This window comes from Pagrus major, chromosome 6, assembly GCF_040436345.1.
Source record: "Pagrus major chromosome 6, Pma_NU_1.0".
Classification (NCBI taxonomy): Eukaryota; Metazoa; Chordata; class Actinopteri; order Spariformes; family Sparidae; genus Pagrus; species Pagrus major.
The window spans coordinates 23,055,749-23,069,818 of record NC_133220.1 but is presented as its reverse complement, the minus strand read 5'-3'; the positions used below and the strand labels follow the sequence as shown (position 1 = coordinate 23,069,818).

The 14,070-nt window shown below is 40.6% G+C and overlaps 1 protein-coding gene across 1 annotated transcript; it reads left to right on the top strand.

The window, feature by feature from the left end:
• The first annotated feature begins 587 nt into the window (after positions 1–587).
• Positions 588–12,669, top strand: ikbke (inhibitor of nuclear factor kappa B kinase subunit epsilon). The gene is made up of 21 exons (XM_073468544.1): positions 588–957; positions 1,912–2,011; positions 2,261–2,398; positions 2,785–2,914; positions 2,991–3,172; positions 5,254–5,414; positions 6,087–6,197; positions 6,291–6,470; positions 7,362–7,558; positions 7,852–7,910; positions 8,030–8,121; positions 8,285–8,386; positions 8,521–8,578; positions 9,693–9,805; positions 9,883–9,959; positions 10,049–10,088; positions 10,173–10,274; positions 11,316–11,412; positions 11,564–11,655; positions 11,859–11,930; positions 12,027–12,669. Exons 2-21 carry the CDS (start codon positions 1,913–1,915, stop codon positions 12,088–12,090), a joined length of 2,166 nt encoding a protein of 721 aa, XP_073324645.1. The 5' UTR covers positions 588–957; position 1,912; the 3' UTR covers positions 12,091–12,669.
• The last annotated feature ends 1,401 nt before the right edge of the window (positions 12,670–14,070 follow it).

Sequence of the window (14,070 nt, the reverse complement as noted above, 5' to 3'; positions counted from 1 at the left end):
ATGCATTTTCAGCTGACAGTACAGGGGAACTATACTCACCACTTAAGACATTCAGAGTTATTTAAGGTGACATTTTACAGGTCAGGTTTGTGAGGGATGGACTGTTGCTCCATGGACATGAATGGAACAACTGAAAGGACAGGATGGCAGCACTCATGGAGACTTTACAGGGACATGGGGACACAATCACATCCACTCATGAAGGCGTAACCCTGTTAAGTAGGCCATCTACAAAACAAAAACTATGATTGAAACATTCAGTACAGGGCCTGGTGCTTGGGGCAGTGTTTGCTGATATGCTGATGTGGGCACGTGGACATTCAGCTGTCTGTTTCTCTTTAACCACACAGGTCTGGGGACAACCAGGGTCCCTGCATGAAGCTGTGGTCTCCAAGTCGTAAAAACTGGTGTCAAATCAACACTTAGACTTACTGTAAATCTCCCAGGATGCCACAGTCTGCAGCCTTTACTACTCTCACAACTTGTAACACGGTCGGAAGTTCACACAGAGAATAAAACTGTCAAGTTTGCACTAAGCTGTGTTTCCGCCAGCATCTGCAGACCAGAGTCCGCCCCGAGTGAAACCCACACTTCCTAAAACAGAAAGTGCAGCGCTGCCAGCAGCTGTCTCTGTGAACCTTCAGGATCCACGTTAGAAAGAGACGGAGCGACGCTGTTGTTGTCCTCATCAGCCTGTCCTCCCTGTGCCGTGTACCTGGTACCTGTTCAGAGAGTGGCCATTAGGACAGGTATGCAGCTGTTTGTGTTTCTCACCACGGAAGAAGTTTCACACGTAGGCGTCTTTTGTTTTCAGCCAAGCCTGGGTCTTACCGTAAAGCCCCAGGTCATTGTGAGCTGTAACTGACGACACAAAGTGTGTTTTGACGCCAAAGTCACCGGGATTTACCGTCGTGCAGTTTGCTTAACCGGTGAAGGCTAACTGCAGCAGCAGACCAGGTAAGCTAACACTTCAAGCTAACATTTTAGTTAGTTACACGACAGTAAGAAGTATCTAAACTGGTTAGTTGTTAACATAAGTAGTTGCTAACAGATTTAAGCTCGTTAGTGTGGCTACTAATTGTTGTGTTGTTAAAGTGCACAGTCCAGTTGGCTCTCAGTTTAATTAGCTAACTAGATATTAAGGTAACGCTAATTAAAATCACCTGAGCATTTCATGTGTAGTTCGCTGTTGTGTTAGCTAGTTTGTCTGTAACGGAAGGGATTTGTTTTGTCTTTAATAACTGATTTATATTGTACTTTACTTCATGTGTTCAGTTATAAACCAACTACTAACATTGACCCACTTGGTAGTTAGTTGCAGTGATGGGATGTAACTAAGTACATTTACTCAAGTTGTGTACTTAAGTGCAATTTCTGTACTTAACTTGAGTATTTCCATTTTCTGCCACGTACTGTACCTGAGTACTGTACTGTAGTATTGTACTTTTTACTCCACTACATTCATTTGACCACTTTAATTACAAGGTACTTTGCAGATTACATGCAGCATCAGAGCCATAGTAGACACATGTACATGTAAACATATGTGGTACTTACTGTAACTTGTACTTTTGAGGCTTAAACACATTTATTGCTAGAAAATTACATTTGATGCTGAAGTACATTTAATTTCAGACACTTTAAGACTTTTTCTCAAGTACTTTTCATATGGGTGACCTTCACATTAACCAATGTAATATTTAACATGATATCTTCATTTCTGTTAAAGTATGACCGAGGGGTACTTTTTGCAACACTGGTTAGTTGTTATGTATGTATAATTAACTAGTTTGTTCTGTATTTAATTTGATTTCCCAGGGAGCACAAAGACAAAGAGGGCTTGTCTCTCTCCCCAGTCTCTGTTAATGTTTTTCTAATTATCTGAATCATCCTCTCTGTCTCCTCCTCCAGCATGTCAGGCATTACAGCCAGTACAACAAACTATCTGTGGTCCTTACAAGATGTCCTCGGCCAAGGGGCTACTGCTAGTGTCTACAAGGCACGCAATAAGGTAGCTGTGTGTTTATCATTCAAATGCACTGTCAAGTTGTTTTTCGCTGAGCAGCTCATTCTCATCGCTGCTGCCAGTACGGCTGATGTTTCAGCCTACTTTTTGTCTCTAAAGCGTCACCAGGATGTGCGATAAGAAAAGGTTGTGGTTGCAGTGCTAATGTGGGCTGTTTTTGATGTTCCTATGTGATACTTTGATGTGTTATGCTGATGTCAATGTGTGTCCGTGTGCACGTGCGTGTGCATGCAGAAGTCTGGTGAGCTGGTAGCCGTCAAGGTTTTTAACGTGGTGAGCTACAACCGCCCCCATGATGTCCAGATGAGAGAGTTCGAGATGCTGAGGAAGCTCAACCACAGCAATATTGTAAAGCTGTACGCTGTTGAAGAGGTATGGGGACCGTTAGAGGGGGGGAGACAAAAAATACGACAATGGAAAACATGGCCATGTGTTAAGATGAGTTTAGCGTCACAGTATAAGTGCTGCTGCTTTGTTCCAAATTAATTTATTTGTATATCTGGTCTTACTCTGTTAGACAGTTGTATAAAACTAAGACAATTAGACAGTTAGTTTGTTGCAGCCCTACACTTGGAGTAGATGGCTTCCTTAGTGTGTTTATACATTGCTAATTACCTTCTCAGTCACTTTCCTTACTAAGTTACAGTAGTTTTTACAGTATATGTCATGGATTTCTTGAGTCAGTAAGTTTTCATTATATTTTCATAATGTTTACAGTGTTAAATGAAGTGCTGCTCATCTCTCAACTCTCTCTCTAGCTGCCGTCTAAACAGAAGGTGCTGGTGATGGAGTATTGTTCGGGAGGAAGTCTGCTCAGCCTCCTTGAGGAGCCAGAAAATGCTTTTGGCTTGCCTGAAACAGAGTTCCTCACAGTTTTGCTGTGTGTAGGTGGGTGCATATCTTGGTGTTTCCCAATAATTTCATATACCTAAACTGAGGTGTCGCTCCCTTTTTTCCTTTTCAGTGCAGGGGATGAACCACCTACGGGAAAATGGAGTGGTACACCGGGACATTAAGCCAGGTAACATCATGCGGCAGGTTGGGGAGGACGGCAAGTCTGTTTATAAGTTGACTGACTTTGGAGCTGCAAGAGAGCTGGAAGACGATGAGAAGTTCGTGTCTATATATGGAACTGAAGAGTATCTGGTAAGATAACCGTCCCACGAATACATTTAATAAGCCTGTATTTGGCTGTATGGGAAAATGCAATAAAACTGACTTTTCAAATCAAGTTTTGGTGGGTCATCCAAGTGTATCTGTAAAGAATAAACTAAAGATTGATTAAGATTTAATAAATTAGTTGTGAAAAAGTTGTTTTACCCCCCAAAAATTGTGAAAATCTTAGTTGGTAGTAATTGGGGGGCCTCTATATGGAATAGCTTTTGCAGAATTTCATTTAAAATTATAGTTATTGATGCATCCTGCTAACTTTAAAAGAAACAGATCTTGGAACATAAGCCATGTCATGAAGTTAATACTTTATACTTTGATAATAAGTATAATAAAGTTAATACTTTGATAAACTACTGTGATGTCTGAGGGGGCAGTGTTTTGAAGATTTGTTTCCATAATGTGTTGTGGACAGACTTCCCCTGTATCATCTTTACTACGGGTGAACCTGCAGGCAATCTTAACATAGCTTTATATTCCATTACTGCTGCCTTATAGGACATGAGGTGATTTTATGAACAGCACGTGTTTTTACTCCTTCAGTGGAAGAGGACATTGCTAACCTAATATCCTGGATAAATAAAGACAGAGTAAAATAAAAAAAAATGATGAATTAACATTCCATCAATGAAAAGTAAGTTCAGTGCACCCTATTGGTGGACACTTATTATACACTGTGTGTGGAAATGCTCTTACTTTCACTATTAAACATAACCGTGAGTTCTGCTGTTGATTTTTTACAATTTGATTTCACCAAACGTTTAAGTGACCTCGATCACGATCATTCAAGATATTTTTTCAAGATAACCCTTCCTCGAAGATGATGGTTCACCACTATCCTTCCAGGTTTAATAATGCACTTAACCCAATTTTGGTAGTTTCAGCTATCTCCTTAGTTGTTTTCTTTATTTGATGCAGGCAAAAAATTTGACCGTTCTGAAACAGAGTATCATCTTTTCCACGACCACAGGACATGTCTTCCCACATGGTTGTTTAAGAAAGGAGAAGCTACTCACTGCATCAGTTAGGGTTAAATAACTTTTTGCCAGTTGAAACATATTAATCACTGCAGTAATTATCCAAAGGAAGGCTCTTACCTATTTGCTGCATTAAATCCAGGTAGTGACTTTTATTTTGGCCAGGCAGTGTATAAAAGTGTTATGTAAGATTATTGGTAACCTTCTCAGTGAGTTCAGTGTTTACTTCAGGGAAAGCTCTTAAGGCTTGCTAGCACAGAAACAGCACTGCCTTTCACTGTTTAATAGCTTGTTCTTGACAAAAGAACATTTCTTTACTGCCAAGGGTGCAATCAGTATCTCATGTGTTGTTCCCACTCATCCTTTCTTTTATGCTCTAGCTGTTATCCTGCAGTCTATAAGCTGTTTCTATCACTGTCTGTTGAAATGTTTATGTGTTGCATGTGATTGGTGTGTTTGTTACAAACCACACCGTTGCATGTGATTCCACTCCAGCTTCATGTGAAAATCCTGTTGAACAGTGTTGGGTTTTGCAGCAAAGACAACCTGAACCTGTTCAAATGGATTTGTGAGACTAACAGACTTGTAAGGCTCAGTTCCTTATACGTCAATGCAACTTGTATTATCAAGACTAGGTAGCCCTCTAGTGGACAAATTGATACATATCTTAGTTTAAAGGGTTTTAAATAATTTAACGTGGAAATTCTACATAATCGGAATAATTTGACAGACAAAAGAGCATTATTATTGGCTTATGTGATACAGTTTCACAGTGTTTGTACATGTTGGCAACAATATCATTTATATTTCTAGCTGATAAGAGTGTATATGTGTGACCTCTCAATGTTTAATCAGCTAAATGGTGTTTCCTGGAAAAAAGAAAAAGCACTCCTGGGAAAATAATACATGTTAGGGCAAAACACTGCCTCTGCTTTCACTTGATACTTAGCTAATACTCAAGATTAGATGATAATCTGAACTGCTGTCAACATATGAAGCTACTATGGCTGTATATCCACCTCTGCAGACTTGTTTGTGTCTTTTTTTCTTACTGTTTGAAACGTGTGTGTGTGTGTGCAGCACCCAGACATGTACGAACGTGCTGTGCTGCGTAAGCCTCATCAGAAATCCTATGGAGTGAGTGTAGACCTGTGGAGTATTGGTGTGACATTTTACCACGCTGCCACCGGGAGTCTCCCCTTCATACCGTATGGAGGGCCCCGCAGAAACAAGCCCACCATGTAAGTGAATACATTCAAAATTTACAGACCGTATATTTTTGATGGCAACAGTGACTTTCAAAATCCACCCCTTCAAGGACAGTTAACATATTTCTGTGAAAATGGAAAACACCACTCAATCTTTCAAATTGTGCCAAACTGTGTTTAGATTTCCCCTCAGAGGAAGATGTTTTGCTGCATGCTGCAGAGGTTGCGTTTTCTTTCTTTCTTGTTGGCCTTGATTTTGACAAACAGGGTCGTAAATATTCCGTCGTAATGTATTATTACCTGTCATTTTTATTTTCTAATGATAAAGGGACATAGCAATTGTCAGAGTTGATTGTCATTATTGTGCCTTTGACTCCGACAGATGACTTCTTATGTTTCTTTGCTCTGCTGCCATACAGCACCCAGATAGCGAGGGGGTCTACTACAGGTGGTTTTACATGTGGTCATTACCATTGTTGTGTGTGAATTACTAATGTTACTGTAGGTTGCCCTCAGAGTCTTAATCCGTCAAAATGACGGACAGTCGGACATTTTTACATTGTTAAAAATATTTAAGTTAATGATGGAAAACATTCAGTATCGCAACCTCTGCCATGTTGTTTCTTAAGAATCCTGGTGTATCAGGTAGAACATGAGCATCCACCAATGATCAACCTGTCCTGTCTTGTTTCTGTTGTTTTGTAGGTATAAGATAACTACAGAGAAGCCTATGGGGGCAATAGCTGGAGTACAGCGGGTGTTGGACGGACCTATAGAGTGGAGCTACCAACTACCTCACAGCTGCCAACTCTCACAGTATGTCGCCTAATAAAGAGCGTTTTAACATGCATCTCAGTGGCTCTTGAGTACACCTGATGCTAATTATGTAATGTCCCTCTCTGTCTGTAGGGGTCTGACAGTGCAGCTGGTTCCAGTGCTTGCAGGTATACTGGAGGCCGACCAGGAGAGGTGTTGGGGTTTTGACCAGTTCTTCACAGCCACCACAGACATACTGCAGCGACAGCCAGTTCACCTCTTCTCTCTGCAACAGGCCATGGCACACTGCATCTACATACACCACTACAACATGTAGGTTTGCACAGGCGTATCATAACACACTCGTTATACAGATCAAACATAAATGAAGCAAACTGTTTAAATCCTAACAGACTACTGTGGCTTTGACAGAATTCAAGAGACAGCAATAACAAGGATGATACAACTTATGTTTTATTTTGCATTTTTTAACTGCAGAATCTTACTTTTTACTTTTTAAATTTTTCCACAACATGAAAGGAGAGAACACTGTGTGTTTATGGCTGCACAAAGATTGTCACATACGTACATATGTAGGCTGTATTTTCCTGACCTTTAAATGTGCTCTGCCTGTTCAACAGTGTTTTTTGTTTACTTTACGGCATGAAACATGAGTAGGTGGATCAATGTAAATGACGTGGTGCAAGGTGGGATGTTGGTATTATGGTCAAAAGCTTTGGTGGACATGACTCATTCAGCTGATGAATCCACCAACAAGCCCATAGTGTGAAGAAAGAGCAGAATAATGAGTATAATGCATTTGATGTGATCATGGAAATAAGCTCCAGATCATATCTGTAATCCACAAGTGCTTGTATACAGGCTTTCCCTTTCAGTTGATTGAGTCCTTGCAGGCCTCTGAGTGTGGAAGAACAGAGTGAGTGTGTGTGTTACATCTGCAGTATCTGATTAGTGCCAGAGGATGTGATGTGAGCTGAATCATAGTTTGTAGGTTAGTTTTTGCTTTTATCTAACTATAGTTGCAGATGTGTCAATCACATATTTTGTCTCAAAAAACATGAATACATAACACATTATGGATGCCTCAGGAAATCTGTGCAAGGAATCACAATTATAGCACTGACTCTAATCTTCAAATTTAGCCAGGAATCAGACCTTGAATTCAAAAGGTGTCTGCTTCTCTTCTCCCGTCAATCATCACAGGGTGTCAGCATTCTTCGAGGAGGTGGCTTCTCAGACTGGTATAGGAGTACAGCTGCAACATCTGCTCTACCTGGGTCACGACCTCCCACTGGAAGGCAGCATGAAGGTGGTCAACCTCCCGAGTACTTCACCTGCGCGACCCCTCATTTTGCTCAGCTTCGGGCTTGAAGCAAATACCAGCCTGCCCTTTAGAGAACGTAAGACAATCAAAGACACCTTTGATTTGTTTCTGTGAAGTCTTGTAGCTTTCCTCTTCTTTATTCATAGCAGTCCCCTGAGGGAAATATGAAAGAGTTTTTGATTTGAGGTGTATCCCAGTATCACACCTACACAGAAAAAAGATAAATATGTTTGTGAATCATGTTTTGCTGAGTAATATTTATATAGATACAAAAGATGAGTGCATCATTAAGGTTTATTAAAAAAGAACCATGACACACTGTTTCCATAAGTCATACGTTTTATGGGATGTGGGTTTTCCTCTCTGCAGCAGAGACTCCAGTCATCCCATCCAGGTTTGAAGTCATAGCAGACTACAATTTCTCCAAGGTACTTCTGCTCCACTGAATTTTTATCACAGACATGCCTAATGTTCTGTAGAGATATGTGTATTATAACCCTCCAACCCATTATTTATGACCTCCTTTAACCCCCCCTCTTCTCTCTAGGTAATAGTGGGAGTGGTCCACCAGTATCTGAGGATAGTACGGTTGCTGCACACACACAGAGAGCTGCTACTACAGGGATACTACAGCTACATGTGAGACACACACACACACACACACACACACACACACATGCTAAAATAAGGATTATTTGTTTAACTGCACTGAGTGATGACGTGTGACTCTGGGTAATGACCCTTGTCAAACTCTTCTCGCCTCCATTACTCCTCCTGGTCTTATATTCGTATTGTTCCTCAGGATGAAGTTGCGAAAGGAGTGTGGAGAAGCAATGCACAGTATTGCGATGATCACCATTAGACTGCAGTCTTGCCTCAACGTAGAACACAGGATTCATACACTGTAAGTTTTGTGCTAAATAAAAAGGAATATTTGATGTTACACACACATTTTTGATTTTTCATAATCAAACTTAAACCCACCTTCTGTTTTTTCACTTTCTCCTCCCTCTTTTGTTGTATCTTTATTTTTCATAGAGGCCATTTCGTTTCAGAAAACCAAGGTTCAGCTGATAGCACTCAGAAGCTGCAGCTGGTGAGTGGCATCAGGAAGAAGCATCACAGAAACCAGCTTGACTGCTGTGACTGATGTGTGACTTCCTGTTTGGAAGAGGGCTTTTTGCATATTATTTATTTATTCCTTCTTTCATAAGTGGAGAATGACAGATCATAACACAAATAGTAATGTGAAAAGGGATGGGAAAATTGTTCCTGTTTTGATGGGCATCTCTAGCATGTATGAACTAAGCCCCCAGGAACAGCGCTGGGCTTTGAAGCCAATTTGACATAGTGCCCAAACCATTTAATGACATTGTCACTAGACACTGGCACACTGGCCCACTTTTCAACATGAGCTTACATTGTGAAAGAAGCGACTCTAAAACGGTGGATATATTTTTTCAACAACACACAACCTGTGAAATAACTTGTTTCACTATCAGTATTTGAGCCACTCAGTCTGTGAACAGTTGGAAAGTCTAGAAAAACAGCACCATTAATTTGTCTTAACCGGTGGAAGTCCCTAGCCCACACTCTATGGGCCGCACAACGAGGAAACTATGTGGAAAATCATGTAATTATACACCTAGGAAGTGGAACTTTTTTTGCTTCATGCACCACTGAGATGCTTTTCATAGGAATGAACGTAGGCTCCACCTCTGACGCTGTGTCCAGATTTACTTTATTAGATCCATGTTACCAACTAGGGCTGCCGCTAAAGATTGTTTTCTTTATTGACTAATCAGCCAATTATTTTCACCATTATTAATTTAGTCTATAAAATGTCAAAAAAAGTAGTGGAAAATGCTCATCGCAGTCTACGGGAACCCAAAAGTGACGTCTTCAAATTAACTCTTCATTTACTATCATAAATGACAAAGAACAGCAGGAATTGCTTACATTTCAGAAGCTGGAAACAGTTTTTTTTTAACAATTAATCGATTATCAAGATAGTTGCCGATTGATTTTGTTTTTAGATGACTAATGGATCAACAGACTAGTCGTTGCAGCTCTAGTATCAACCCAGCAGACGTTTACTTATTGGGATGAATTACTTCATTACTAATCCAGGATGATGGACTGTGAACCATTAATCCTGTGGCAGACTCGTGATTTGTTGATTCGGGTATCTGTGGCTGCTGTCTCTACAGGTCCATGAGCACCTGCCTATATACGCTGCTGGCATCCATGAGTTTCAGAACCGGCTGGACCATCTGCAGATAGAGCAGGCCAAGCTAGCAGAGACGCTGGCCAATGACAAGAGGTACTTAGTGATTCAAAGCTGCAGGGTGACCTCATTGCTGTGTGGCATTTGAACTGTGACCTCTTTGTCTCCCACAGCTGTCAGAAGATGGAGATGCTGCTGCAAAAGATAACAGCAATACATCAGCATTATCGTAAAGACAGAATTACCGGCAGTATGTATATTTATTTGTTGGTACATAATGTGTATTCATTGCTGTTTTTCTTCATGAAAAAAATGTAACTTTTCTTATTTTCACCTCAGAGTTGGCATATAATGATGAGCAAATCCACAAGTTTGAGAAGTGAGTACGAGTCCACACAGCTGCTGTCCCGAAGGGTTTTACTCTGAGCTCTCCTGTAATCTGCTTGTCACTCTCCCTTCCCAGAATCCACCTGTCGGGCCACATTAAGCGAGTGAAATCTCTCTTCAGAGAGGACTGCGTGCAGAGATACAAAGAGATTTTGGCCTCAACACGGACTTGGAGCAGGTCAAAGCAGGCTCTAGGGTCGTTTTTTGAACTCCAAATACAGTGTGGACTTTTGGCCAGACTCAACTGATCTGTGTTATCTCACATTATCCTGATTATTTACAACAAGATAACTATTTGTGTGGTTTGACAGGCATTCACTCAGATGATGAAAGCTTAGATGAAGAAGATTAGCACAGAGCAGTAGGACATTCTCCCTCAAAGAGATTAAGTAGGTAGTCTGCATTATTAATCCTCACTTCACATTTGTTAAGCATCTGATTTTGAGATTGTAAATTTTATCACAGTTCACTCTATAATTCTTAAATTCCTGTTCAATTTTGCTCAGATAAAGCAACAAAATTTTACATTAAAAAAATAACATTATGACAGTTGATTTTGAATAAGCTAAGTCTTAAAATTAAGGAATAAATGTGCTTAACATAACACTTTTTGTAAAGCTGTGAACTGTTTGTTGAAGTGCATTTAAATGAACGCATTTCAAATCCAACAAATGAGAACTTTTGTGTGTGGCCTTGTTTATTCAAAAGTCTGGTTGCGTATTGCACCTTGAACGAGGCTTCCCAGACACAGCGGAGCCTTTGAAGAACAGTAGAGCGTGACAGTTTCAGGTGTGAATGTGTGTGTAGGTATTATACATGCAACCAAAAGATTCTCTCACAATCATTCTTGTGTCACATATTTGCCAAGTGTAAAGTAAAACCTTACATAGGGTTTATGAACTAAAACTGTTTTGGTTTTTATCTTAAGAGAAGGGTTAAAAAATATTAAACTATGATAAAAATATATTTTATTAGATCAAAACTCATCATAATAGTTGAATAAATACTTAATTACCTGTTAACAAAATATCCAGATTATCTGTCTTTACATTTTTTGCTCATTTAAAATTGACCATAGTAGATTTCAGTCTTCCAATTCAATGTTTCAAACATTTTTCCATTGATTTTTCCTCTGTTTTGGAATCCAGCATGCATTGACACATTATAAAGATGTTTGCTTTGACTTACTGAAGTGTGTCATCTGTACTGTACCTTGCAGTGTTTTACTGGAGATGCAGACCCGACTGCAGGACTTCAGCTCCTTCTCCACAGGCTTGTTGGCAGACCTGGAGATGAGTGAGCAGTGCCAAAATAAGGTCAACATTTCAATTTACTCTCTGTCTCTGCATCTCAAATCAAAGATTGTAACATGACACAAGGCCAAAAGTTAATAAATAATTTGGAGATCTCTTTTATTAGATTTGAAAGTATTTGGTTGTCATATAACATCTCCTCTGTGCTCCTCAGACTCTGGACAAAATCCTTTTCAGTGTGCGGTCCACCAAAGCAGGACAACAGCCTGGAATTGTGCCCACCGACAAGGACCAGATGGTCTCCAGGTGTGTGTGTGTGTGTGTGTGTGTGTGTGTGTGTGTGTGTGTGTGTGTGTGTGTGTGTGTGTGTGTGTGTGTGTGTGTGTGTGTGTGTGTGTGTGTGTGTGTGTGTGTGTGTGTGTGTGTGTGTGTGTGTGTGTGTGTGTGTGTGTGCGCGCATGATAAAGAGTTGCCCGATTGCACTGATAACATCTCTTCCTTTGTTCTAGGATGCACCGTCTGAAGGAGGAAATGGAGATTTTGGTGAGGGAGCTACAGTGTAACAATGGCATCATTGAGAGGTCAGTTGAGCACCCAACCTCTGTTGAAACTAACACCCCCATGATACAGTAGGTGAGAAACCATGATGTTGATTGTATTTGTCTTTTGTCCTATAGTCTGGGAGTAGTGAACCCTGCAGCAGCTCTGGAGCCGAGCTTGGCCAGACCTTCTACACTGTGACAAAAGTGCAGCATCATCTTGACTCACAAACGCAAACACACACGCACACTTCCCCTGATAAGCACCTCAATTTAAGTGCCACTCATGAACAGTTATGGACACTGGATCTTCTGCAGCCCACGCTATAGGAAGAGGAAGCATCCGAGAACAGTCGATAAAATGTGAATCTCAATTTAGAGATAAGATGCACAGTGTGGAGAAGGAGGAAACACTACTGATGGATTATAACTCAGTGTGTTTATGTGAGTGTGTGTGTGTGTGTGTGTGTGTGTGTGTGTGTGTGGTTGGCGACTGAGTACAGCAGTTCAATATAAACCTCATTAATGCCTTTAGTGTTATTGTATTTCTAACAGGCTGCCACGGTGATGGACTTTCAGGATAAAGCCAAATGAATGCTAAGTCAGCTGTTAGTGTTTTTCTAAGGCTGTATTTCCTCTTTCTCCTGCAGAAGAACCGCTGAGACATCTGGAGAACCTTAAGTGATGAATTTAACCAAACTGACTGTATATTTCTCCGTTTATCTGTCTGCGTATATATGTGTGTCTGACATCTGTGTGTATTAAAGGAGTTTGACTTTTCCCTTCATGGTTGATCATTCAAATTCTTTCACATGACTTAATTTCTAGACTGACTTCAAGTGTATCGTTGTCAGCTCAGTGAATGAATAGTGAGTGATTACATCGTCCTGTGGTTTTGATGTTTCATGTGTCTGTCTTCCTGTTGATGTTTAACTTGAATGATAAGTTATTTCTCTGCATTTGATCACAGGTTTTCACTGTAAAAGAGAAGTAATAAAATCAGGGAAACAGCGCTCACCACAGTGACTTTTAACAGAAGTGTAAAGCCAACACCCAGGCGTGACATTAGAGCAAATTAACAATATGAAATGATATAAGTCAACATGGTTTAAATGCAGGGGGAATCCCAGGGTTTTTTAAATGGCTCACGGGTATGGCATGAGAAAAATGTAAAACATACTTCTTGTTTTGCTGTGAGAAATGATATCATCTCCTCTGATGAAGTAAAACAGGCTCAAAAGTAAAAGTAAAAGCCCTTACATGTCCTCTCGTAGGTTTACAGGGGCAGCATACCTCTTTGAGGATGAATCACCACATGAAAAGAGAAAACAAGTGAGCTGTTTTGACATGTCAAAGCACAGTGAAATTGAAAGTTTTTCTCTCAGCCTGTGTGGGAGTGCTGTGGGTGTCCTCGGGGGCTTTCTCAGCTCTGCTAGGGGGACAAGCCTCAACCGTCGCTGTGGTTTTGTGCCGCTCATATGACGTGCTCTTGGCGAAGTGGAAAATTTGATAACTTTCCTGTTTCTGGCCTACACAAACAAGTGTGACATTGTGTTTTTATCACCTAGACTTGATAATTCAGTACATATGAGAGGCCCACTTTTATGTCTTGCTGTGTCAGTCCTGTGTTATACATACAGTCAGTTACATTAGTTGGTCTTTGCTTAGCTTCGACAGTGACACAACACTTCTAGCCGGCCCTCTTAAGCACCTACAAAAAGTATTAAATAATTGATCAGATGAACAGATGACTTTCCATGTCCGGAACAGGCACCATGTGTCAGAGATGTTGGTCTACTGGTTTTATTGACAATTTAAACAGCAAATCTAACTCCCCATCATTATTATTTTCTGCTTCTCATCTTAATCCAGTCTCTGGGAGCTCTCACAGACTGCTCATCTGTGATTGTGGTTTCTGGTTTATGCCAGTCTCCTCTCTGCAGTCTACTTTTAGTACAAGTGGTTTCAGAAGATTATTACTGTGACTATATTTGGAGTAAATGCCTAAAACAGCCAACGAATTCACGTGAGTCGGCTGGAATTGAATTGTTGCTCAATAATTCAGTCGGATGACCAAATCAAAGCCACAGTGAGGACCGGGGATTAGCGCGCGCTCCCGTCGCTTTAAAGGGGAGCGCGCTCGCGGCATTTAAAGCCGTCAGATCCCTGCGTCACTACTACA